The sequence below is a fragment of the Hyla sarda genome, chromosome 2 (assembly GCF_029499605.1).
Source record: "Hyla sarda isolate aHylSar1 chromosome 2, aHylSar1.hap1, whole genome shotgun sequence".
Classification (NCBI taxonomy): domain Eukaryota; kingdom Metazoa; phylum Chordata; class Amphibia; order Anura; family Hylidae; genus Hyla; species Hyla sarda.
This window is the reverse complement of record NC_079190.1, coordinates 190,653,314-190,680,023: the sequence shown is the minus strand read 5'-3', so window position 1 is coordinate 190,680,023 and position 26,710 is coordinate 190,653,314. Positions and strand designations below refer to the sequence as shown.

Genomic DNA, 26,710 nt, shown 5'->3' with positions numbered 1-26,710 from the left:
TCATGCAGCAGCTGATAAGTACTGGAAGGTTTACAATTTTTTAATAGAAGTAATTTACAAATCTGTTTAACTTTCTGGCACCAGTGGATTTAAAAAATTTTTTTTTCAGTGGAGTACCCTTTAAAATCTTCGTATGTACTCTTGTAGAGTCCTGGCAGCACGTAAACAGCATTTTATATGAACCAAATCGTAGAAAGCTATATTTGCCTGAGCACAGCATCTCCTCTATCCTATAGCATCTTTCAGATTGGGTAGCATCGGAAACATGATAAATCTATTTTAACCCTTTGGGGACGGAGGGTTTTCCAGTTTTTGCACTTATGTTTTTTCCTCCTTAGCTTTAAAAAATCATAACTCTTTCAGTTTTGCAGCTAAAAATCTATATGAGGGCTTTTTTTTTCCACCACCAATTCTACTTTGTAATGACTTCAGTCATTTTACCCAAACATCTACGGCAAAACAGAGAAGAAAATCATTGTGCGACAAAATTAAAGAAAAAAATGCCATTTTGTAAATTTTGGGGGCTTCCGTTTCTATGCAGTACATTTTTCGATAAAAATTACACCTTATCTTTATTTTGTAGGTCCATATGATTAAAATGATACCCTACTTATATAGGTTTGATTTTGTCATACATCTGGAAAAAATCATAACTACATGCAGGACAATTTAGACGTTTAAAATTGTCATCTTCTGACCCCTATAACTTTTTAACTTTTCTGGGTATAGGGCGGTATGAGGGATAATTTTTTGCGCAGTGATCTGAAGTTTTTAACTGTACCATTTATGTATTGATCGGACTTTTAATCACTTTTTATTCATTTTTTCATGATATAAAAAGTGACAAAAAATACACAATTTTGGACTTTGGAATTTTTTTGCGCGTATGCCATTGACAGTGCGGTTTAATTAACTATATATTTTTCTAATTCGGACATTTCCGCACACGGTGATAGGACATTTGTTTATTTTTATTTACACAGTTTTTTTTATTGGGAAAAGGATTCAAACTTTTATTAGGGAAGGGGTTAAATGATCTTTATTCACTTTTTTTCCACTTTTTTTTTGCAATGTTTTAGCTCCCATAGGGGGCTATAACACTGCACACACTGATCTTTTGCATTGATCAATGGTTTCTCATAGGAAACCATTGATCAATGATTCTGCTGCTTGATTGCTCATGCAGGCACTGAGCAGTCATTCGGCGATAGGACAGCATGAAGGAAGGTAGGGATGCCGCGATTTCATTGCGGCAATCCCGAACAGCCCCCTGAGCTAACCGGCAGTGCTTTACTTTCACTTTAGATGCAGCGTTCAACTTTGAATGCCGCATCTAAAGGGTTAATAGCGCGCGGCACTGATTGCTATTAGCCACGGGCCCCAGCCATTGTCAGAGGCAGGGTCCGACCCGCTATGATGCGGGGCCACGGCGTGGCCCCGCATTATAGAAAAGGAGTGGGCTGAGGGCGTATAGGTATGCCCTCCGTCCCCAAGGAGTTAAAACACACAAAGAAGGGAAGTTATCAAGCTGCTATGCCAACTTTCTGGCATATAAAAGTTACCTATTTGTACACATTTTGGCAAGAATTTTTAACTCTTAATAAATTTGACACATGTTTCCAAGTGCACTTTCACTTTAGATTGGTGGTTAAAAAATAGATGTTAGGGTATAAAAGCAAACTGCACTAGCTGATGGTGGTTGCCAAACTTAAAATTGCCTTTTTAATTTCTCAGCCAAGTGGCAAGGAGACATAGCTGGGCAGCTAAGGTGCCCTAGCTTGACACACCTTCGCGCTCATACTCACCTCCTAGCCTCTCCTTGACTAATGACAGGACTCTGTAAATTATTCAAGAAGGGGTTGGAAGGCTATGGGTCAGCAAGAAGACATGCTGTGGCACTTAAGCAGCTGCTAGCTGCAAGTTATTTTGAGTTATCCTGATGTAATCTCAGTGTTCACAACACTTCATTCATTCAGGTGCAAAGATGCCATGTGTTCCGCTTCTGCTATAAATTCTGCCATTGCTAGGCTCATGCAAGCCAAGCTAGGTAAAGTTCGAAAGCTTGTCACCCCAAAGTTCTGAGCGAGATTTGGTTTCTCAGGCTCGGCTTCCTCATCTCTAATAGCTACAATTGAGAGCATAAGGGTCACCATGAAATCACATGACTGAATAGCTAAATTATTTACACACACACACATATATATATATATAAATATATATATATATATATATATATATATATATATATAAAGAGAAAAAATTACCAGAGTGCTTCTTTAAGGAATTAATAAGAAATGTTAATTCTCACCGCCACTTTTGAACGGACGAAGTTTACATATGTTTCATTCTCTCTGTCTCCAAGGTCAGTCAGAACAGCTTGTATTGAACCATTTGCTGCCTCAACTCGAGCATCCACCAGCCTTTCCACATTAAACAGATGTGCTACGGTATGAATAGCTATAGCAAAATATTAAGGAACAATAATAAACACAGAAGGATTTACTTCATTATAGTAGAAAGTGAAGGGAATTTCAATGCAGAGTTTAGCACATTAGCATCTATAAAGAAGTGACCTTATTTTATTGGGTCTGGAATCTAGGATGAATATAATAAGTAGAATAGAGAAAGTAAGTGTAGTTACAGGTTCGTCCCCATGTTTTTGACTTCATGTGTTTGCTATAGGGACCAACAACTAAAGAGGTCTATTTTCAACCAGTCATTATGGAAGGTGGCATTGAGAGTATAGAATGTGGCTTCTTTCTGAGACTACCCCCATACTGTATAAATGCAGATCAACTACATACAAGTGGATTGGCGCTCATTAAAAGGCACTTTACACTGTTCCATTATTGGGATCGAAGTGCCACCATGCAACTGCCGGATTGGCCTTGTATTTTCATTACTGTCAGCAGCACATCCCCCATTTACATCGGGGCATGTGCTGCCAGTAAACTATGATTTATAGGCCTGCATGATCTCTGTAAATTAACATTTCGTTGGGCACGGTATGTGGTTTTCCATAGAAGTTGTTGAAGCTATATTGCTATATACTTGTCTGTACTGTACACGCAGGCTTACTGTACAGAAAGGGCCCTAGTGCTTTTTTGTTTTATTATTGGCTTTATTCTTAGAACTTCCTCTATGGAATACCACATCCTAGTTCTACATGTAAAAACTACAGTTTTCATTGTTGCAGTTTCATTCCTAGAACTGCTTCTGGGAAAAACCACATTCTATGTCAACACTATAGCTTTCACAATATTTTCCCCATAGCAAAAACTGTAGCAAAACAGTGCCAGATAGAGCATAAGAGAGAGTGCCAAATAAGGCTTAAAATATAGTAAAAGTGAATGTCCATGTTTTTAATGTTCAGATTATATACAACATATGAATAATTTATGTTTAATAAACCCTGAAACATTAAAAGCATTTTATATGGTTTATTGTTAACTTCTAAATAATGTTTACAATTTTTTTTTCATACTAACCTGTATGTAAAGCAATCATCCAAGCAACCATTTTGTGAAAAGTAAGGTTTCGGTCAAGCTGTCTTCTTAGACTTCTTCCACAACACTGGAAAGACAGAAAAGTTAAAATTATGGATAATCGTTTTATTAAAAACGCAATTAAAATTTTATTTTTCAAATTTCTCCAATATTTTGCTACTTCTTCCCTTTTAATTTTCAAGACTTTTGAATTCTGTCAGTGAATACAGTGATCCCTCAAATTACAATATTAATTGGTTCCAGGACGACCATTGTATGTTGAAACCATTGTATGTTGAGACCAGAACTCTATGGAAACCTGGTAATTGGTTCTAAAGGCACCAAAATGTCATCCAAAAATAGGAAAAAGTGAGGAATAAAGAAAAATAAGTAGATAACTAATATATATAAATCAAATCCTTAAATATAAAAGTAAGAAAGATCTGCTGGGAGCTGTAAATCACTGTCTATGTCAGTGTTTCCCAAGCAGGGAGCATCCAGCTGTTGCAAAACTACAACTCCCAGCATGCCCGGACAGCCAAAGGCTGTCCGGGCATGATGGGAGTTGTAGTTTTGCAACAGCTGGGGGCACCATGCTTGGGAAACACTGGTCTATGTTGAGGATAGGAGCTTCTTCGGGGTCCTGTACAGTACACGCAATGTCCTAAAAAAGTAACATGGAGTCGCCCTCACCTGGTGTCCAAAGGAGCAGCTAACCCTGGCACAGGTATAGAGTACAGAACATGTAATACCTCCCTGTACTGTAGGGGGCGCTACCAGATATCAGTCAGTGCATACACTTCAGTAATACAGATGTTTTACCAGTGAATGCCCATTCTGATTGGTCAGATCTTCCAGCCATTGACATGTTTAACAGATCTGGACTGTCTGTACATTGTATGTTGAGTCTGGTTTCAGCTTACAATGGTCCAGAAAAGACCATTGTATGTTGAAACTATTGTATGTTGAGGCCATTGTAAGTTGAGGGATCACTGTACACTAAACTGGTGATGGAGGCCGTTTCAGAGCTCCATCACCAGTATACTTAAAGGAAAACTGTCAGCCTGTTCACCAACGCTAAACCCAATAGATTGGGTTATAGCGTGGGTGAACAGGATTCAAACAAGGGGTCACTTACTTATTTTCGTCAACTGGCCGCCTAGATATCTTGTTCTGAAGTTTTGGGATTTCTAATGAGAGTAAGCGAACTGGAGGCGTTTTCCCTGCCGGCTGGCCACCTACCGCTCCCGTGGTAAGGCTCCTAAGCCCGCCCCTCCACTATGCATATGCATTGGATTCAACTCTACGTCCTAGTGTGGAGTCACACATCACGTGATTGCAGCGCTCTGTCTGAAGAGCACATGCGCCGCTATATTTTCCCTAGCTATTACGTTCCCCAGCTCTCACATCATCAGGAAGTAAGAGCTGGAGAAAATATAGCGGCGCTCTCACCCTCATATCCCGTCCTTATGTCCCATCCCTATATTTCATCCTCATATCTTGACCTCATATCCCATCCTCACATTCTATCCTCATATCTCGACTTCATAATCCTGACCTTATATCCTTTCCTTATAGCTTATCCTCATATACTGACTTCATATCCTGACCTTATATCCTTTCCTCATAGCTTATCCTCATATACTGACTTCATATCCTGACCTCATAAGATCATGACTAGAGAGACTACTGAGTACAGTCACTGAGTAGGCCGCCCATTGGACTCTTAATTTCAGAACAAGCAGAGGTTTAGGATACATTTCAAGCTATACAGATTTCTTCCCTACAAATCTTTATATCAGTCTGCTAAGCTACTTCTGCTAATAGATTTCACTGCTTTCATATTAAAAACTCCCAAAACATGAACATCGCATTTGGTTTTGCTACGCAACACACTATATAAATGGGTGAAACCAGCCTTGAAATCTGAAATGTCTTTAAAAAAGCACCTGCGTACATAGAATAGGTCGGCTTTTTTCCATTTTTACTCTATTTGAGATAGGGAAATAGAATGATTGATCATTGCGCATTTAACATAAAGCAGAAGAGGAAGTAGCAAGAAGAAAATGAGAAGTAAGGGAATATCAGAGTGATTTTAACAAAAGTATCTGAACATTTTCCACAAAGAGTGAATATAAATATTAGGACCACATAGCATATTTATTTCATTTATAATACTTGTTAATATACTTTCTCCAATTATTTGCATGTTATAAATGTATATTCTGACATCAAAAACAACCATTATACCTGTATGTGCAATACAACTGTATGAGTGACATTGTGGCAAGTACTGCAAAGTTACAGAAATGTAAGGGTGCCGTCACATTTATCCAGCTCAGTTTCTACAGTTTCTACAGCGCTTGAGGGAAACTGATGATCCAACTGATCCCATTCAATTGGGACAGTTGAGATGTATCCAGCGCCTCAGTCGGGACGCCGGACAGACCAGACGAGGGAACGCATCTCGCAGCATCCTAAAAAAACAGCGTGTCTGATTCTACCCTTATAAGGCTATATCTGTTTATTCTGTGTGCTTATTGAGGGATGCTTGTACTTCGTGATATTACACAGCGGGGTATGCCACATTTTAGATACATTGCAACAATATGATGTATGCTAATCATCAAGGCGACAACATGAGTACATTCATTATGTATTTTCCCTTTCAATAAAGAGACTGACAAGGCTAAATCAGTGGGTGGCCATAGTGGGCATCATAGTGCATGCACAGAGAAACAACCACATTGCACTTTGTACAACAGTTATGAAAAACAACATCTTGCAGTACTACATATTTCTAGTTTCTCTTCTGTTTATTTTTAACCCCTTAAGGACTACATTGTTTTTTCATTTTTGCACCTTCATTTTTCCTCCTCACTTCTAAAAATAATCATAATGCTTTCAATTTTCCACCTACAGACCCATATGAGGGCTTGTTTTTTGCACCACCAATTTTACTTTATAATGACATCAATAATTTTCCCACAAAATCTACAATGAACCCAAAAAAAATATATTTGTGCAGAGAAATTGTTTAACTTTTGAGGGCTTCAGATTCTACACAGTTCAATTCTCTGTAAAAAATGACACGTTATCTTTATTCTGTAGGTCTATACGATTAAAATGATACCCAACTTATATAGGTTTGATATTGTGTTACTTTTGTTAAAAAATTATAACTTTTTAATTTTTCCATATACGGGGATGTGTGAGGGCTAAGTTTTTTTTTGGTTTTTTTTGCTCCGTGGTCTGTAGTTTTTATCAGTACCATTTTTGTTTTGATAGGACTTTTTGACCGCTTTTTATAATCTTGTTAGGGTATATAAAGTGACGCAATTTTGGATTTTTTTTTTTAAGTATATGCCATTGACTGTGCGGTTTAATTAACATTATATTTTTATAGTTTATAGTTCGGACATATACTGGCGATACCGCATATGTTTATTTTTGTGTACATTATTTTTTCAAACTTTTATTAGGAAAGGGGTTAATTTACATTTATAAACTTTTTTTTGTTTTGTTTTTTTTACACAATTTTTTAGTCCCCATAGAGGACTATTACATGCAATCTTCTGAGTGCATACACTATTCAATGCTATGCCATAGTATGGCATTGATCAGTGTGATTGGTTCTCTGCTGCTCCAGCTTGCCATGGCTTAACAGAGCTTCAGAGCAATGATTGGACAGCGAGGAGGCAGGTGAGGGCCCTCCCACCATCCTCTTAGCTGATCGGGACACTGCGGTTTAACTGTGGTGGTCCCGATCAGCTCCGCTGAGCTGGTGGGACTGTAAACATTAGCCGCATTTATCAAAGGCATCTTTATACACACCAACCAGCTGCAACTAGTGTACACTAGCTCACCTTATAGGAAAAAATAATCTAAATTTGCATGTTATTAAATTACCCCCTGTCTAAGTTTTAGTAAATATGGGCCAATGTCACATCTTAAGTTAAAGGGGTATTCCGGGGGAAAACTATTTTTTTTTCGTATCAACTGGCTCCAGAAAGTTAAACAGGTTTGTAAATTACTTCTATTAAAAAATATTAATCCTACCAGTACTTATCAGCTGCTGAAGTTGAGTTGTTCTTTTCTGACAACAGTGCTCTCTACTGGCACCTCTGTCTGTCTCAGGAACTGTCCAGAGCAAGAGATGTTTGCTATGGGGATTTGCTCCTACTCTGGACAGTTCCTGAGACAGACAGAGGTGTCAGCAGAGAGCACTGTTGTCAGACAGAAAAGAACAACTCAACTTCAGCAGCTGATAAGTACTGGTAGGATTAAGATTTTAAGCCAATTTTACCTGCAGATAAAGGGGAGCATATTCAAAAACGTACTTAGTTTTACTAAGAGGAGACAATCTACGATTGTGTCAGATTTTTTAATGTGACTCATGCTGTTTGACAATGCAGCATGGTTTAAACTGAGTGCTTAGTCTGCACCACATCTGAGGTGGCATCGTGGCATCCCTGCTCACAAGAGAGAGATTTCACAGCAGAGAAAAGGGGCCTAGCTTCAAAATAGAGCTCCATTCTGCAGCAAAGGAGGATCAGCACAGGGAAAGGGGCGTTTCCTATGAAGATCAAAGCCGGAAGTTACTGTGCACTCGGGGACCTTCCCCCCTCCGGGAGCACCAAGACACATCATTAACATATTAATAAAACCAGGAATATCGCAAGAATGGACACACAAATCCAGGAATGGTAAGTACAGTGTTATCAGTGTCTCCTGCATTACAAGCCTATACCAATAGGTTAGTGCGGGTGATACTAGTGAAAGATTCCCTTAAAGGACTGGTTGTTGTTTTTTGGGCACAGACTTTGCCTCACAGCCTGCATAGGAGCTGTAGAAACAAGACAACATACATTTTTAAATTAAATGGGCACTGTGAGATCCAAAAACTTTATATATTGTTACTGATGAAAATTAAAGACCTATTGCAATATGGTTGTTAAAAAATGTGTAAATATTTAATAAAGAAAACGGCCCCTGAAAATCCCACCACTAAGGGTCCCCATACCTACTGGGACACTAACCAGTCCTGCAGCAGCATCAGCCTGTCCATGAGTCATGGACAAGAGATGATTCATGGACAAGGCTGCATGAGCAGACACACCAATCACCTCCCACCATCACATGGGAGGGGCATGTCCCCTTACCCTGAGAGGATTTTTCTAACACTGTGAGATATGATTTATATGATAAATATAGGTGATAAAGGCATAAAAAGTTGATGTACATGATTAGGTACTAAGCAACATATACATTTCTGTGTTGTTGTTTTTTTTTGTAGTTTATGACAGGTACACATTAGGACCAACAGAGAAGAGATAAGCAGTGGGGGACTGAAAGGAACCGTAACAGGAGCTGTGAGAAATCAGATTAGGAAATGATTACTATTCTATTTAATAACCCCAGGCCCTGAAACATATACATATTTTTGTACTGAAATATCCCTTTTAGGAGACTAGCTTTGCTATGGCCTTACCGCACTGGATCCACGCAGAAATGAAAGTAGATTCCGACATACTGGAAGAAGGATAAGGAGGCAATTAAAGTTTAAGCAGGCAGCTGGTGCTCTGGCCCAGGCTAGGGCAGACTGCAATAAAAACATAATAATATACATGTGAAAACATTGTACAAGAAAGAATTTCATAGACATGTAGTTTTGTTTGGCAGTGTTCCCTCAATAAGGCTGCAATCACACCATGTTTTCATGTCTCCACTGGGCTGTGCATCAGCAAAATGTCAAAAAGGCATGATGACATACAGTCCTACGTGTTCTTGTTAGGCCTATTGACTTTAAAGGGGTACTCTGCCCCGACATCTTATCCCCTATCCTTTGGACTAACAAGAACACGCAGGACTGTATGTCATCATGCCTTTTGGATGTCTGATCCCCAAGGATCCCTGCTGCAGCACCCCACTGTCATTACTGCACAGAGCAAACGGGGGGCTGGCCGTGACATCATGAGGGGCGGAGCCGTGATGTCAGGATGCTCCGGCCCCTGTATCGCCCATCATTACACACAGAGCGAGTTTGTTCTGTGCAGTAATAACCGCAGGGTGCTGCAGCCGAGATCCCTGGGGTCCCCAGTGGCGGGACCCCCGCAATCAGACATCTTATCCCCTATCCTTTGGATAGGGGATAAGATGTCTAGAGGCGGAGTACCCCTTTAATGGCCGAATGCAGTCTATGTCAATGGACTCGCCGGGAACATGCTGTGCTCTATGTCGGAATAGCTTTTTCACATTTTTACAATTTTTAGCTATATGCAAGCCCTAAAACATGATGTGAAAAGAGCTTAGCAGTAACCCTTGCTTTAATAAACATGTTTTAGTAAATCCAATGCACAATCAGGAATAATAACCATGAGTCTATTTATTTAACATTTACAACTGTATAGTTATAAAACATAAACTGGGAAGTCAGACTTTAAGACATCTCACCTGGTACCCTAAATCTCCTGCATGAACTTATTAATGGGCAAAAAGAGAGGTGATAAAACTATTTTTCTACTAAAAATTGTGAGAAATGATGGTGAGAAAAATATCATGTTTCATTAGAAGCCTTTACAGTGTTTCTAGGGAAAAATATTTGCTGACACATGGTGACATAATGTGACATCTTAATCATAAAATATCCAGTGAGATTCCTAACCACCTGTACATTGCAAAGGCTCTACATTCTACAGAGAAAAAGGGACTAATACAACACATTTTAGTCTTCATTTTGAGAAGAAATGTTGGCTATTCAGTGTGATACTTAACAGCAGACAAAAAGACAATACTGATTGCTAAAAATTACAGATTTTTTAACAGAATCCACTTGGAAATACATTTTCAAGCGGTCCTAGCGCCGGCTTGTTTTGCCAGCGCCTGCTCCAGATGGAATCTCCGCCCAGAATATCTCCAGGCAGAGATTCAGTAGTGTGGATGACCCCTTATTATGGAAATATTTTTATGAATGTAACTGAATCAAGACTTCACCAAAAGCATATGTGGGTACTTTCCAATTAACAGTGATCTAAAAAGAGACTCTAGAGATACTTACACCATAAAGTTCTCGGGAGTACACATATCTTATACCATCATCATAGACAAGGTAGAAATTCCAGAAAAGATAAGCGTTTATTCCCAACCATGCCAGCTGAAATATAATAATATTTATGAGAATTATTATGTGTTATAACTAAGTTCAGTTGTAAGGTCAATGCCTATACAGTATATGGTTCTTCTGAAGAGAGGTGCCAGTGTTCAATAGCGGTTGCCTAATTATCACAATTACACGGTCACTACATGGTCACTTTGGGCACTATTATAAAAGCACTGCAGATATCATTTGTTTATATATGGACTCTACAGTGGACATTAAATTGTCACTGAAGGCACAATTTTTTTTACCCAATTAACAGACTTGCAATGCCATAGGGGTGTATGTATTCCTATCCGGTATCCATGGAGCACAAAGCATCATATAGAAAGTAAAACATCTGTCATTCCTTCCTGTAATTGTTGTTTTGTACAACATAAAGCATACCTGAACATTTATAAAATGCGCCTAAAAAGGTCTGTTAAAATAAGAAATTATAAAGTAACCATTAAAAATTGGGTATTTAACAAGTAATATTTAAGATAAAATTCTTTGTAACTTTCTATTCAAGATGATACACCCTGGGAATTTCCTTCAGTGTTCTCTTCTTGTTTGCTTAAGCTGTTGTGCTTAGGGGACATGTCAAAAGTTTTGATCAGTCGCGGTCTGGGTGTTTAGACCCTGAACTCACAAGAAGCAGGAGGTTGGGTGTTCCTTCTCCCCACTACAATGTATAAAGTTACATTATGAGGACCTGTCCCTAGAATATGCCAAAACTTTTGTGAAAACTCAGTGATCCTTTAAAGGAAAACTGTCATTATTAAAGGGGTACTCCAGTTTAGACATCTTATCCCCTATCCAAAGGATAGGGGATAAGATGCCTAATCGCAGGAGTCCCGCAGCTGGGGACCCCCGTGATCTTTGCACGTGGCACCTCAGTTAAAATCAGTCCCTGGATCGTGTTCGCTCCGGGTCTGATTACCGGCGACCAAAGGGCCGACGGTGTGTGACGTGACGTCACACAGGGGTGGAGGCGTGATGCCACACGCCGTCGGCCCTGTGGTCGCCGGTAATCAGACCCGGAGCGAACACACTCCGGGGACTGATTATAAACAGGGTGCCACGTGCAAGATCACGGGGGTCCCCAGCGGCGGGACTCCCGCGATCAGGCATCTTATCCCCTATCCTTTGGATAGGGGATAAGATGTCTAAGCACCGGAGTACCCCTTTAAATTACATTATCTATTTACTTCACATGAAAAGCTGTATCTTCTACTTCAAAATTAAATTGGCACTGTCAGATATAAAAAATGTAGTACATCTTGGCAAAACATTATCCTTTCTAATATACTTTTTATAGAAATCATGGCTTATAAAATCATGGCTTTGTACAAGCTGAAGCACAGGCATGGACAAAGTCCAGTAAGTGATGGTGGGCTAGCACTCCTCTATGCTGTCTGATAGGACAGGAGAGAGCACAGAGGAGTCCTATCAGACAGGAGAGCACAGAGGAGTACTATCAGACCGGAGAGAGCACAGAGGAGTACTATCAGACAGGAGAGCACAGAGGAGTCCCATAAGATAGGACAGGAGACAGAACAGAGGAGTGTAATCAGACAGGAGAGAGCACAGAGGAGTCATATCAGACAGGAGAGCACAGAGGAGTACTATCAGACAGGTAAGAGCACAGATGAGTACTATCAGACGAGAGAGAGCACAGAGGAGTCCTATCAGACAGGAGAGAACACAGAGGAGTGATATCAGAAAGGAGAGAGCACAGAGGAGTCCTATCAGAAAGCAGAGAGCACAGAGGAGTCCTATCAGAGAGAAAAGAGCACAGAGGAGTCCTATCAGACAGGATAGAGAACAGAGGAGTCCTATCAGACAGGAGAGAGCACAGAGGAGTCCTATCAGACAGGAGAGAGAGTACAGAGGAGTCCTATCAGACAGGAGAGAGCACAGAGGAGTGCTATCAGACAGGAGAGAGCACAGAGGAGTGCTATCAGACAGGAGAGAGCACAAAGAAGTACAATTGGCAGGAGAGAGCACAGCGGAGTTCTATCAGACAGGAGAAAGCACAGAGGAGTCCTATCAGACAGGAGAGAGCACAGAGGAGTGAAATCAGACAGGAGAGAGCACAGAGGAGTAAAATCAGACAGGAGAGAGCACAGAGGAGTCCTATCAGATAGGAGAGAGCACAGAGGAGTACTATTGGCAGGAGAGAGCACAGAGGAGTCCTATCAGACAGGAGAGAGTACATAGGAGTCCTATCAGACAGGAGAGAGCACAGAGGAGTACAATCAGACAGGAGAGAGCACAGAGGAGTACTATCAGTCAGGGGAGAGCACAGAGGAGTCCTATCAGACGGGACAGAGCACAGAGGAGTCCTATCAGACAGGAGAGAGCACAGAGGAGTACTATTGGCAGGAGATAGCACAAAGGAGTCCTATTAGACAGGAGAGAGCACATAGGTGTCCTATCAGACAGGAGAGAGCACAGAGGAGTACAATAAGACAGGAGAGAGCAAAGAGGAGTACTATCAGGCAGGGGAGAGCAAAGAGGAGTCCTGTCAGACAGGAGAGAGCACAGATGAGTACTATCAAACAGGGAAAGAGCACAGAGGAGTACTATCAGACAGGGGAGAGCACAGAGGAGTACTATCAGACAGGAGAGAACACAGAGGAGTGCTGTCAGACAGGAGAGAGCACAGAGGAGTGCTATCAGACGGGATAGAGCACAGAGGAGTCCTATCAGACAGGAGAGAGCACAGAGGAGTGCTATTGGCAGGAGATAGCACAAAGGAGTCCTATTAGACAGGAGAGAGCACATAGGTGTCCTATCAGACAGGAGAGAGCACAGAGGAGTACAATCAGACAGGAGAGAGCAAAGAGGAGTACTATCAGGCAGGGGAGAGCAAAGAGGAGTCCTGTCAGACAGGAGAGAGCACATATGAGTACTATCAAACAGGGAAAGAGCACAGAGGAGTACTATCAGACAGGGGAGAGCACAGAGGAGTATTATCAGACAGGAGAGAACACAGAGGAGTGCTGTCAGACAGGAGAGAGCACAGAGGAGTGCTATCAGAAAGGAGAGAGCACAGAGGAGTCCTATCAGACAGGAGAGAGCACAGAGGAGTACTATCAGGCAGGAGACAGAACACAGAGGAGTCCTATCAGACAGGAGAGAGAACAGAGGAGTACTATCAGGCAGAAGAGAGCACAGTGCCCATATAAAAGGAGGAACCATAAAATTTATAAAAAATGTATTGGTTCAAAATAGTTTGCTTATAATTGTAATGTGAACAGACCTTACAAGTACACAGTGATACCAACACTATTTTTAGTGTAAGGACATGTTCACATGGATAAAAACCCATTTTACCTTAAGGAACAAGCCAATTTTCACCTTAAGGACCAGAGTGTTTTTTGCACATCTGACCACTGTCACTTTAAGCATTAATAACTCTGGGATGCTTTTAGTTATGAATTTGACTCCAAGAATGTTTTTTCGTCACATATTCTAATCTAACATAGTGGTAAATTTTCGCCGATACTTGCATCATTTATTAAAATTTTATGAAAAATGTAAAAATGTAGCTTTTTTTTTTTTAACTTTGAAGCTCTCTGCTTGTAAGGGAAATAGACATTCCAAATAAATTATATATTGATTCACATATACAATATGTTTTCTTCATGTTTGCATCATAAAGTTGACATGTTTTTACTTTTGGAAGACATCAGAGGGCTTCAAAGTTCAGCAGCAATTTTCCAATTTTTCAAAAAAAATTCTTAATCAGAAATTTTCAGGGACCAGTTCAGATTTGAAGTGGATTTGAAGGGTCTTCATATTAGAAATACCCAGCAAATGACCCCATTATAAAAACTGCACCCCTCAAAGTATTCAAAATGTCATTCAGTAAGTGTGTTAACCCTTTAGGTGTTTCACAGGAAAAGCAGCAAAGTGAAGGAGAGAATTCAAAATCTTAATTTTTTTACACTGGCATGTTCTTGTAGAACCAGTTTTTTTTTTTTTTAAACTGTAATTTTTATTAAAGTTTGACATAGGAAACCATACAAGTAAGAAACATCATGGGAAGAAATATCCCCAAAAGGTCAAAATAACAGACAGCAAAAATAATAAAAATGATAATAAGAGAGCAGACCAGACAAGCCAGCCCAATTTTGAACATAGTTCAAAACACCAATGGTGAAAAACAGTAACCGCAATGAAGGACAACACACAAATGGACCACAATGACAGGAAACACAAAAGGAAAAGAACACTGAGAAGTGAGAGAAGAAGAGGTAACAGAAAGAAAGGGGGGTAAAAGAAAAGGTCCGATCAGGTGAGTACAAGTCAGGGAGGTTGCCCATCAGTGAATCTGTCCCATACCGAAAAGAACTGCTGTGTAGTATTATTAAGGGAGGCCGTCAGAGACTCCAGGGAACTAATCTCCCGCACCCTGGCAATCAGCTCATCCTCTGATGGGGGTTGGGTCCTCTTCCAATGTTTGACAATAAGGGTCTTGGCCACCAAGACCATATGCAAAAACAGCTTGAATGTTTTTTTTGGACAGGGCTCTAGTCGATAGGTGTAATAGCTAAACTAAAGGGTCTAATGGAACCAAAACACCCAGCACCTCCCAGAGCAGTTTCTGGACCACCCCCCAATACGGACGTATGAGCGGACAGGACCAAAATATGTGGTGGACATCGCCCAAACCACCCCACATCTCCAAACCTGGGGGGGGGGGGATATCGGGGTAGACCCAGTTTTATAAGGGGCAAAAGGAGAGAAATCCCCCAAAATGTGTAACCCAATTTCTCTCAAGTAAGGAAATACCTCATATGTGTATGTAAAGTGTTTGGTGGGCGCAGTAGGGGGCTCAGAAAGGAAGGAGCGACAATGGGATTTTTGAGAGTGAGTTTTTCTGAAATGGTTTTTGAGTGGCATGTCACATTAAGGAAGCCCCTATGGTGCCAGAACAGCAAAACAACCCCACATGGCATGCTATTTTGGAAACTACACCCCTGAAGGTACGTAACAAGGGGTACAGTCAGCCTTAACACCCCACAGGTGTTTGACGACTTTTAGTTAAAGTTGGATGTGTAAAAACATTTTCACTAAAATGCTGGTTTTCCCCCAAATTTTACAAGGGATAATAAGAGAAAATGCCCCCCAAAATGTGTAACCCCATCTCTTCTGAGTATGGAAATACCCCATGTATGGATAGCAAGTGCACTGCGGGCGAACTACAATGCTCATAAGAGAAGGGGTCACATTTGGCTTTTGGAAAGCAAATTTTGCTGAAATGTTTTTTTTTTTTTTGGGGGGGGGGGGCATGTCCCATTTAGGAAGCCCTATGGTGCATGGACAGCAAAAAATAAAAAAACACATGGTATATTATTTTGGAAACTACACCCTCAAGGAATGTAACAAGGGGTACAGTGAGCCTTAACACCCCACAGGTGTTTGATAAATGTTCGTTAAATTGGGATTTGAAAAGGAAAAATTTTATTTTTTACACTACAATGCTGGAGTTACCCCAAATTTTTCATTTTCACAAGTGGTAATAGGAAAAAATGTCCCCTTAAATTTGTAAATTATTTCTTTGGAGTAAGGACATACCTCATATCTTCACGTAAACTTCTCTGCGGGTGCACACCAGGTCTCGGAAGAGCAGGAGCCCAATCAGGGGCCTTGAGCATTTACTGAGCTTCTATGAAGCCAGAACAGCGGGATCCCCTCTCAAGGAACACTTTACATGGGGTACACTGAGTTAGTGGGGTACAGTGGGCCGTAAAATGACAAAATAGGTTATGTTCCCAGAATTATTAGCCAAAACTAAAAAATATACTCACTGTACCCCTTATTACATTCAGTGAGGGGTTTAGTTTCCAAAATGGGGTCACATGTACACTGTTCTGGCCCCATGGGGGCTTTGTAAATGCACATGGCCCCCCGACTTCCATTCCAACCAAATTCTCTCTCCAAAAGCCCAATGGTGCTCCTTCTCTTCTGAGCCCTGTACTGCGCCCGCAGAGCACTTTACCTCCACCTATGGGGTATTTCCATACTCAGAAGAAATGGGGAGAAAAATGTGGGGGGCTTTATCTCCTATTAAAGGGTACCTCTCATCAAAAAAACTTTTGATATATTATAGATTAATGTATGCAGAATAACTTTAATTATTGAATGTTGAGTAACTTTCCAATAGCATGTTAATGAAAAATATGCTTCTTTCTATTGTATTTTTCCCGATCAGTCCTGTCAGCAAGCATTTCAGACTCATGCTGGAGTCCTAAACACTACGAGCTACCAGTCTGCTTTGTTCACAAAGGAGAACACTCAGAGCTGCCAGCCTGCTTTGTTCACAGCCTGTTTGGCTGTGAACAAAGCAGGCTGGCAGCTCTGAGTGTTTAGGACTCCAGCATGAGTCAGAAATGCTTGCTGACAGGACTGATCGGGAAAAATACAATAGAAAGAAGCATATTTTTCATTAACATGCTATTGGAAAGTTACTCAACATTCAATAATTAAAGTTATTCTGCATACATTAATCTATAATATATCAAAAGTTTTTTTGATGAGAGGTACCCTTTAATAGGAGATAAAGCCCCCCACATTTTTCTCCCCATTTCTTCTGAGTATGGAAATACCCCATAGGTGGAGGTAAAGTGCTCTGCGGGCACAGTACAGGGCTCAGAAGAGAAGGAGCACCATTGGGCTTTTGGAGAGAGAATTTGGTTGGAATGGAAGTCGGGGGGCCATGTGCATTTACAAAGCCCCCATGCTATTGGAAAGTTACTCAACATTCAATAATCTAAAATATATCAAAAGTTTATTTGATGAGAGGTACCCTTTAACCCTTGTGAAAACGAAAAATTTGGGGTAACACCAGCATTTTAGTGGAAAAAAATCAAATTAAAAATGTTCAAGTCGAATTTGTCAAACACCTGGGGGGTGTAAAGGCTCACTGTACCCCTTGTTATGTTCTTTGAGGGGTGTAGTTTCCTAAATAGTGTGCCATATTGCTGTTAAGGCACAGAGTGGGCTTCCTAAATGTGACATGCCCACCAAAAACCATTTCATCAAAATTCACTCTCCAAGATCCCATTGTCGCTCTTTCCCTTCTGAGCCCTCTAGTGCACCCACAGAGCACTTTACATCCATATATGGGTTATTTCCTTACTCGAGAGAAATGGTGTTACAAATTTTAGGGGACATTTTCTCCTATTACCCCTTGTGAAAATGAAAAATTTGGGGTAACACCAGCAATTTAGTGAAAAATTTCATTTTCACGTCCCACTTTGACAAACTTTCGTTAATCATCTGTGGGGTGTTTAAACTCACTATATCCCTTGTTACTTTCCTTGAGGGGATTAGTTTTCCAAATAGTGTGCCATGTATTTTTTTTTTTTGCTGTTCTGGCACCAAGGGGGCTTCCTAAATGCGACATGCCCCCCAAAAACCATTTCAGCAAAATTTGCTCTCCAAAATCCCATTGTCGCTCCTTCCCTTCTGAGCCCTGAAGTGCACCCACAGAGCGCTTTACATCCACATATGGGGTATTTTCTTACTGAAGAGAAATTAAGTTGCAAACTTTGTAGGGCATTTTCTCCATTTATCCCTTGTAAAAATGAAAAAAATGGGTCTACAAGAACATGTTCGTGTACAAAATGAAGAGTTTAAATTTTCTCCTCCAATTTGCTGCTATTATTGTGAAAAACCTAAAGGGTTAACAAACTTTCTGAATGTCATTTTGAATACTTTGAGGGGTGCAGTTTTCATAGTCGGGTCCAATATGGGGTATTTCTACCATAAAGACCCTCAAATCTACTTCAAAACTGAACTGGTCCCTAAAAAATTCTGATTTTGATATTTTCATGAAAAATTTGAAAATTGCTGCTAAACTTTGAAGCCCTCTAATGTCTTCAAAAAGGAAAACAATGTAAACTTTATGATGCAAACATGAAGCAGACATATTATATATGTTAATCAATATATAATTTATTTATTAGAGCTTCAATTTTCAAGCTTTTCATGAAATTTTTCACCAAGTAATGATGCAAGTATTGACGAAAATTTAACACTAACATAAAGTAGAATATGTCACTAAAAACAATCTCAGAATCAAGTTCTTAAGTAAAAGCATCCGAGTTATCAATGCTTAAAGCGACAGTGGTCAGATGTGCAAAAAATGCTCTGGTCCTTAAGGTCATAATGGGCTGTGTCCTTAAGGGGTTAAAAACAATCTCCTATTGATTTTAATACGAGACTAGAAAACAATGAGTGGTTTTCAAAAACTGCATTGCATGTTTTATCCTCACGGAAAAATAAGAGACCATTGAGGTGCTATTTTCAGTGTGGTTTTGCCCATGTGAACATGCCCTAAAATAGTTTTTATGTCAAATTAAAACCTATTTAATTTATATGCTACTTTGACATTTCAGAGGAAATTGTTTTTTTTATATATTTTGCTTATTGGGTATTTTAACTATTCTAAGTCTATGTTCAGACAGTGTAAAATTCTAAGCACATTTTTGAGCATAGTAAGCTAAAATGCTGAATATGTGCAGATTACTGCCAACAATGCGCAAAATAAAATATCCCATTTCATTTTACACGGTATGTACATAGCCTAAGGTTAAGCCTACTGTGAGACATTTGGCTGTAAGACATCTTTACAGAGAGGAATAAGAGTTACAAGCAATTTTTATGAAATAGTCATATTACACTATGGAGAATAAAAGGAAGCTACATTTTTTTCTTTATTGCATAGGAATTGAAAAATTGCTAGAAATTCCCTTGGTTCTAGAGCTGTTGAGAGCATTAAAATGCATTCACAATGTGTTCTGTAAATCTCAAAAAAAAAAGTTGAAAAAAATCATAAATAAAATTGTAAAAAAATATAAACTCATGAATAACATTTTTTAGTTTCAGTTTATATTCAAGCTGTCTGCAATTTAATTACGTTTACATCCTATTAATACAACATTTTCCGTAGATTACTAATAACTACTAAGTATAATTTAAAGATTGTCAGCATTGTGTCTACTTACAATTACAATGATGGAGAGCCCTTCATTGCCCACCCAGTTGCTCATCTTAGCACACTAGTCGCACTAGCTCCTCTGGCTGGAGGGACGTCTATGATATAGGCACAGTATCATCCAGCTGCATGGAAATATATCTGAGAGGAAGTGAAAACTGATACTTCTTCAGTTTCCTTTTTTTCATACATGACCGGCCTCTGTGACTACAAAAGCAAAAAGACATAAGCTTAAAAAATATACAGGAGGAATTTATCATGAATGGTATTTGATATGGTAGTCTAAGGGTACGTTTACACGTACGCAGATTTGATGTGCAGGTTTTTCTGATGTAGATTTCAATATAAACTACAGTGGTCCCTCAACATTCGATGGTAATCCGTCCAAATGGACCATCGTTTGTTGAAACCATCGTATGTTGAGGGATCCGTGCAATGTAAAGTATAGGACAGTGGTCTACAACCTGCGGACCTCCAGATGTTGCAAAACTACAACGCCCAGTTTTGCAACATCTGGAGGTCCGCAGGTTGAAGACCACTGGTATTGGAAGTTGTACTCACATATTCCCGTTGCTCCGGACCGTCACCGCTGCCCTTGATGTCGCCCTCCATTGCTGTCGCTGCGTCCCTGGGGTGTCCCCGACGCTCCGGCAAGGCCTCTGCTTCCCCAGCATCCTCGCTCTCCGTCGACGTTGCTACGCACGCCGCTCCTATTGGATAACGGGACGGCGTGCGCAGCGACGTGATGATGACGATGGAGAGTGCCGACGATGCAGAGATCCCGAAGAGGATGCGCTGGAGCCCCGAGGACAGGTAAGTGATCGTCAGCGGACCACACGGGGCACCGTAAACGGCTATCCGGTGGCAGCTGAAGTAGTCTGCGCTGCCGGATAGCCGTTTATGCGATGGCCCCGACATACAAAAGCATCGTATGTTGATGCTGCCTTCAACATGCGATGGCCTCTGAGAGGCCATCGTATGTTGTAATGATCGTATGTCGGGACCATCGTAGGTCGGGGGGGGGGGTAACTGTAGATGACTGAGCACAGCTTCTAATTGGCAGTTACAAATCCTGCGCATCAAATCTGCTCACGATCCTGTATGTGTGAACGTACCCTAAAGGGGAAAGTGCACTGGAGCAAGCCTCTTAATAAATTTGAGGCATCGTTCATTCTCCATGCACCATGTGCTGGGATCTACTATCGCTAACTGTGAACTGGAATCGATTTCTGGCATTACTTTCTAAATCTGGATCCTAAAAAAAATGTGAAGTCCTTTTGTATGCCAACCCATAATTAGATAAAATAATAAAAAATTACCTACTGTTAGTTTATTCTTTTTGTTTGTTTTCTGTTTAATAAATCAAAAAATGTGATGGACATATGTCTTTTTTCAACCATACTAACTATGTAACTATGTAAGATTATACTAATACACTTTTGTTCGATGTACTCAGTCTGGGGTGGACACTTCATGTATGCGCTACAGGATTTCACACATTTGTTTCCTCAAAAAAGCACTTGGCAAAACTCCTCAATAAGAACCATAGACAGTGGCGCAAAGAACTTGATTCTGCAGACCGCTAAAGTTTAAAGTTCATACATTTTCTGTTGATGCGGGAAGAGTGCTGTCTCTAAATGTATGTGTTATGGCCTTTTTCATTTTACAGAAAGTATGCATACTGAAACAAGACCAGGTGAAAATACCAGTTGCCAACAGGATGCAGACGAGCCACATTAAGACGGTTGCACAGGTGCAAAATACCCATGAACAGCCCCCGACATGTCTGAAGCAATGAGGCGGTAGGCCTCATTTTTTGTATGCTTAGTATCACAACAACCGATAAGGCTTCTATAAGTTCTGCATCACGTGGATATGTGTAATAGTAATCCATGCAGGCTGACAGTAAACTGGTTGCGCTCACACCCACTGTGGCTTAGTGGTTAGCCTTGTTTTGTTCCAGTGCGGTTGTCCCTAGTGACCAAAGGAATCATATGCATAGAGTTTGTATGTTCTCCCGTGTTTGCCTTGGTTTCCACCTATACTCTAAAGACATATGTAAAGGTTAATTTAGATTGTGAGGCCCATGAGGCACAAGAGCCAATGTAAGAAGTTGAGAAGCTCAGTATTGCCCTATATAAAATGTTGTCACTAGATGATCAAAAATCTCTACTAATATTTTTTAACATAATTGAGGTTGTTAACCGGGTGCTGATACCCATTATGTCTATTTATGATATATCATTTTTTTTAATAAAATGGTATTTCAGACCCACAATCTAATCCCTTAATCCACAGAAGTGTACTCAGGTACCTCTAGCACTCCCATACACAATGTATAGAGTATGTGGCAACCCACCACTCAAGGCAGTATAAAAAGTTGGGGTCCCCTTCTGGAGATAGACACTTGGGGATGGGTTTTAAGGGACTGGAATACCCCTTTAGGGAAATGCTAGGTGTAAGTACATATAAATATTTTGGTTGGCAAAAGCTTTTTATTGAACAATATCCAATAAGAAAAGACAACAACCAAAAATAAAAGCGCAAGAGTCAGGGGCGGATTGACCGGTCGGTCTAATCGGACTTCATCAGAGAGCCCAGCCGGGTAAAGGGCCCACTGCCGCCACAACTACTGGGGATCCAGGACACTTGTCCCGGATCCCCAGGCAGGCTAAAGTTGCTTTCAGCTGTATGCGCGGCTCACACACACACAGCTGAAAAGCCTCCTTTCTGCATTAGCTGCATCTACGGTCTACACAGAGAGAGGACGTGACCTCCACCCCCATGCAGCAAGCAGTGTGCCTGCCTCCACATATCTGGCCCACATACCTGGCTGCCCCCACATACCTGGACTACATACCTGACTACCCCCACATACCTGGCTGCCTAACCTGGCCCACATACCTGGCTGCCTAACCTGGCCCACATACCTGGCTGCCTAACCTGGCTCACATACCTGGGTGGCTAACCTGCCCCAATACCTGGGTGGCTAACCTGGACCACATACCTGGCTAGCTAATCTGGCCCACATACCTGGCTGGCTAACCTGGCCCACATACTTGGCTGGCTAAGCTGGCCCACATACCTGTTTGCCTAACTACCTACCTACCTACATACCTGCCTACCTATCTACCTTCATAGCTGGCCTACATAACTACCTACCTACATACCTGGCTACCTAACTACATACCTGGCTACATAACTACCTACCCACATATCTAGCTACATAACTACCTAAACTCCTACATACCTGGCTACCTGACTATATACCTGGCTACCTACCAACATACCTGGGTGCCTAACTACCTACCTACATACCTAGATACCTACCTATGTTATTAGCTACCTACATGCCTGGCTGTCTGATTACCTATTTACATACCTGGCTAAAGAACTACCTACTTACACACCTGGCTACTACAAACCTGGATACCAAAATACCTTATCCCATACCTACCTAGCTAAGTACCTAGCTAGCTACCTACATACCTGACTACCTATCTACCTAGCTAGCTACCTACGTGCATGGCTACCTGGCTAGTTATCTACCTACATATTTAACGACATAGTTATCTACCTACCTACCTGCCCTTTTCTGTGCAGGACACCAATGAGGGCATTATAAAAGTTCAGTGGACGGCACTGGAACAATGCAGAGTCTGACATGTTTGTCCTGCAGATGCCAAAGAGATGAGTTTTGGCTGGAAGAGGTTTTCATGGAAGTCTAATCCAGAAAGAGAAGAAAAGAGGATGATGCTGATTAGAAAAGACGTCTGTAAGTCCTTTGATGTAACTGTAATCACTTATATGATGTATAAATCCTATGTACAGATTGTATCTACCTCTATATGGTCCTGTATATAATCACTTATATGGTATACAGAACATGTGTATAGCTCCCAGCACACACACACACACACACACACACACACACCTGTATTTCTATTCCTGGATAACTCCTTTAACACTCATGTTCAAAGAAACAAAATCCTTTGAACCTAAAACTTTACATTTCCTGGACATAACATTTGGTGACCTAAATGTGGGTCCTACAATTAGTTTGGGGGGGACTTTTGATATTAAAAGCTTGTATGCTTCTTGCGGCCTTTCAAAGGAGAGTCTTCCAATCTAGTTAAAACTTGACTTTTAAACTATGTTATTACGGTAATTTCTGGAATTCATATAGATTTTCTTTTGCTTTTTAATGACAAATTTTATATACAGAAACAGAATACAGCTAAGGGGTCCAAAGTGCACCCTTTTCACTAACATGTTTAGCACCCTGGAATTAATCAACAAATAATTAATCATCAAATAAATAAATACATACATACTAATAATAGTGTGTGATAATTTATTTTCTGGTAAATAATAGAATAGCTAAGGGTAAACCTAGAATGTGTAAGTCTTTATATATTTAGATACAGTACAAACTACATATAACAGACCATGTTTCATTGGTGTTACTCATGGAAAACACTCTTAGGCAAAACCACAAACCACCCATTAGCGGTGGGTTAAGTAAAGTTAAATTTCTTAATTATGGGCTGTTGTAATTATTTCCCAAACTTCCTACTCTGGAGGTTGGACTGAAGTTACTTCAGTACTGTTTCTACACCATGCAATAGTCAGGTCACTATCAGTGTAGCATGCAGAACTATGGTCTGTCTAGCACGTAACATTTCTCTACGGGGGAAGTTAATCATGCATTACAAGATACTTATATCTCTTATATAAAAAATTATATATCACCAAGGGAATTGTAATAATTACAACATATATTTAAAAAACATAAAGCATTCTTCTTTCACACCATTAGTTACATAGTTAGTATGGTTTAAAAAAAGACATATGTCCATTGAATCCAACCAAGGAGGTCAAGGGAAGGGGTATGGGTGGATGAAGGGGAGGGGATGTGATTCTATATTTCTGCATATACATTATAGTTATTTTGTTCTAGGAATGTATCAAACCCTGTTTTGAAGACCTCCACTGTTTCTGCAGTTGCCGTTCCTGAGGCTGACTGTTCCTTAAATTCACAGCTCTTATGTTAAAATAAGCTTGTCGACCCAGGAGTCTACACCTTTTTTTCTCCCGAAGGAGGGAGTGTACCCTTGTCTTTTGAGAGGATTTTACCTGGAACAGTTTTTCCCCATATTTTTTGCATGGGCCATTTATATAATTAAATAAGTTGATCATATCCCCCCCCCCCCCTTAACTCCTTTCCGCTATGGGATGTATGCATACGTTCCAGCACCCGACATGTTTGCGTGCTGGGAAGTATGCATATGTCCTTGCGATCTCCTGCTCTGCCGCGGGCAGCTCAGGAGGTCCCTGATGGGACCCGGCTGTCAATCACAGCGGGGGACCAGCCGCGGCTGCCAGGGCCGTGATCGTGCTGGTCCCGGTAGCATTAACCCCATTGATGCCATAGATCAATCCTGATCACGGCATCTATGGTGTTGACAGGGGGAGGGTGCTCCCCCTGTTCACCAACTGCAGTGCCGCGAAACGATCGCGGGTTGCCGTTGGTTGCTATGGCAGCAGAAGGTCAGATGATGTCTTCCTGCTGTCTTCCTGCTACGGAAGCCTGTGAGATCCAGCCATAGGCTAAATCGCACAGACTGTACTGTGTGCAGCTGATCAGGTCATACTGTGCTGCAGTACAAATGTATTGCAGCATAGTATAACCTGTAGAAAGTGAAGAAAAAGATAAGTTCTTCAATAAAAGTATAAAGTGTAGAAATAAATAAATGCCCCATTGCCAATAAAAGCCCTGCATTATCTTAAAAAAAAAAAACTCAAATGATATACATACTAGGTATTGCCACGTCCGTAATGATGTGTACTATAAAGCAACAATTTTAATTATCTCGTACGGTGAACTCCATAAAAAAACAACAAAAAAGTGCAAAATTTGACAATTTTGGTACAATTAGCGGATGATAACAATAAAAAGTATAGCTTGTCCTGCAAAAAATAAGCCCTTACTCAACGCCAAGTGCTCCGCTGGCACACTGAAATGCTCAGAAGAGAAGGAGTCACATTTGGCTTTTGGAAAGCAAATTTAGCTGAAATGGTTTTTGGGGGGCATGTCGCATTTAGGGAGCCCCTATGGCATACTATTTTGGAAACTACATCCCTCAAGGAACATAACAAGGGGTACAGTGAGCCTTAACACCCCACAGGTGTTTCACGACTTTTTGTTAAAGTTGGATGTGTAAATTATTTTTTCTTTTTTTTTACTAAAATGCTTGTTTTCCCAAAAATTTTACATTTTTACAAGGGGTGATAGGAGAAAATGCTCAGAGGTCTTATCAGGTTTTTTTTTTCTCTTTTTTTATTTTTTTTATGAAACATTTTTTTGGGCAATTTAGTGGTTTATGGGGTTAAAATTTGGAATGTACTCTGGACTTGGTACATTGGGGTCAAATTATGGAAAGTTAAAATGAAAAGGGAAAATTTAGTACTGCATGGAAGTGTGATACTCCCTGAAGCAGTTTTTAATGCAGAGGCCCGGATGATCAGGGCAAGTGTCACATTGATAGGTGGTGTCCTACCGTATCCCCCTCTTGTGACACACTCTGCATTTTTTCTGGGATCGTCCCTTCTTTCCAGTGTGGGGGACCTCACCTGGAAAGTGTTGGCCTGGGACGATCCTGGCACCTATAACTTCAGTTCCTTGGGAAGTCCGGCCTGCTCTTTTCCAGTCATCAAAAATCCCTTAGGACTTCTTCTTGGAACTGGAGGTATGTCCCTGTTTTGCCAGCATGCTGGGACAGTACAAAAAGAGTTGTAAATTGCAATGTACTTTAGTATGAGCAATCTAGATTGTTTATACAAATCTGAAATATTAGGCCGTGTTCACACAGCACAATTTTTGCACAGAGTTCTGCATTACAATTCTGAATGAATTTATAGCCAATTCACTGCAATGGAATTCCTGCAGCGGAAATTCTGTAGCAGAAATTCTGCTGTGTGAATAGGACAGCAGAATCCCATTGAAGTGTATTGGCTAAAAATTAAAGCAGATTTTTTTATGCAGAATTCCATGCAGAAATTCTGGCATATGAACAT

At 40.5% G+C, this 26,710-nt stretch overlaps 1 protein-coding gene across 2 annotated transcripts in view; it reads right to left on the bottom strand.

The window, feature by feature from the left end:
- The window catches only part of LOC130355629 (cytochrome b-245 heavy chain), a 71,419-nt gene that overhangs the window by 36,068 nt on the left and 8,641 nt on the right, over positions 1–26,710 (bottom strand). Inside the window, exons 1-6 of one of the 2 annotated variants that reach the window (XM_056556011.1) lie at positions 23,219–23,449; positions 19,644–19,840; positions 10,543–10,638; positions 8,977–9,087; positions 3,489–3,573; positions 2,309–2,457 (exon numbers count right to left, since the gene is read on the bottom strand). In XM_056556011.1, the coding sequence (XP_056411986.1) occupies positions 2,309–2,457; positions 3,489–3,573; positions 8,977–9,087; positions 10,543–10,638; positions 19,644–19,688 (486 nt within the window). In that variant the 5' untranslated portion in view covers positions 19,689–19,840; positions 23,219–23,449. Of the gene's footprint in view, positions 1–2,308; positions 2,458–3,488; positions 3,574–8,976; positions 9,088–10,542; positions 10,639–19,643; positions 19,841–23,218; positions 23,450–26,710 lie in introns of those variants that run through there. The other variant, XM_056556012.1, reaches the window with a different exon arrangement.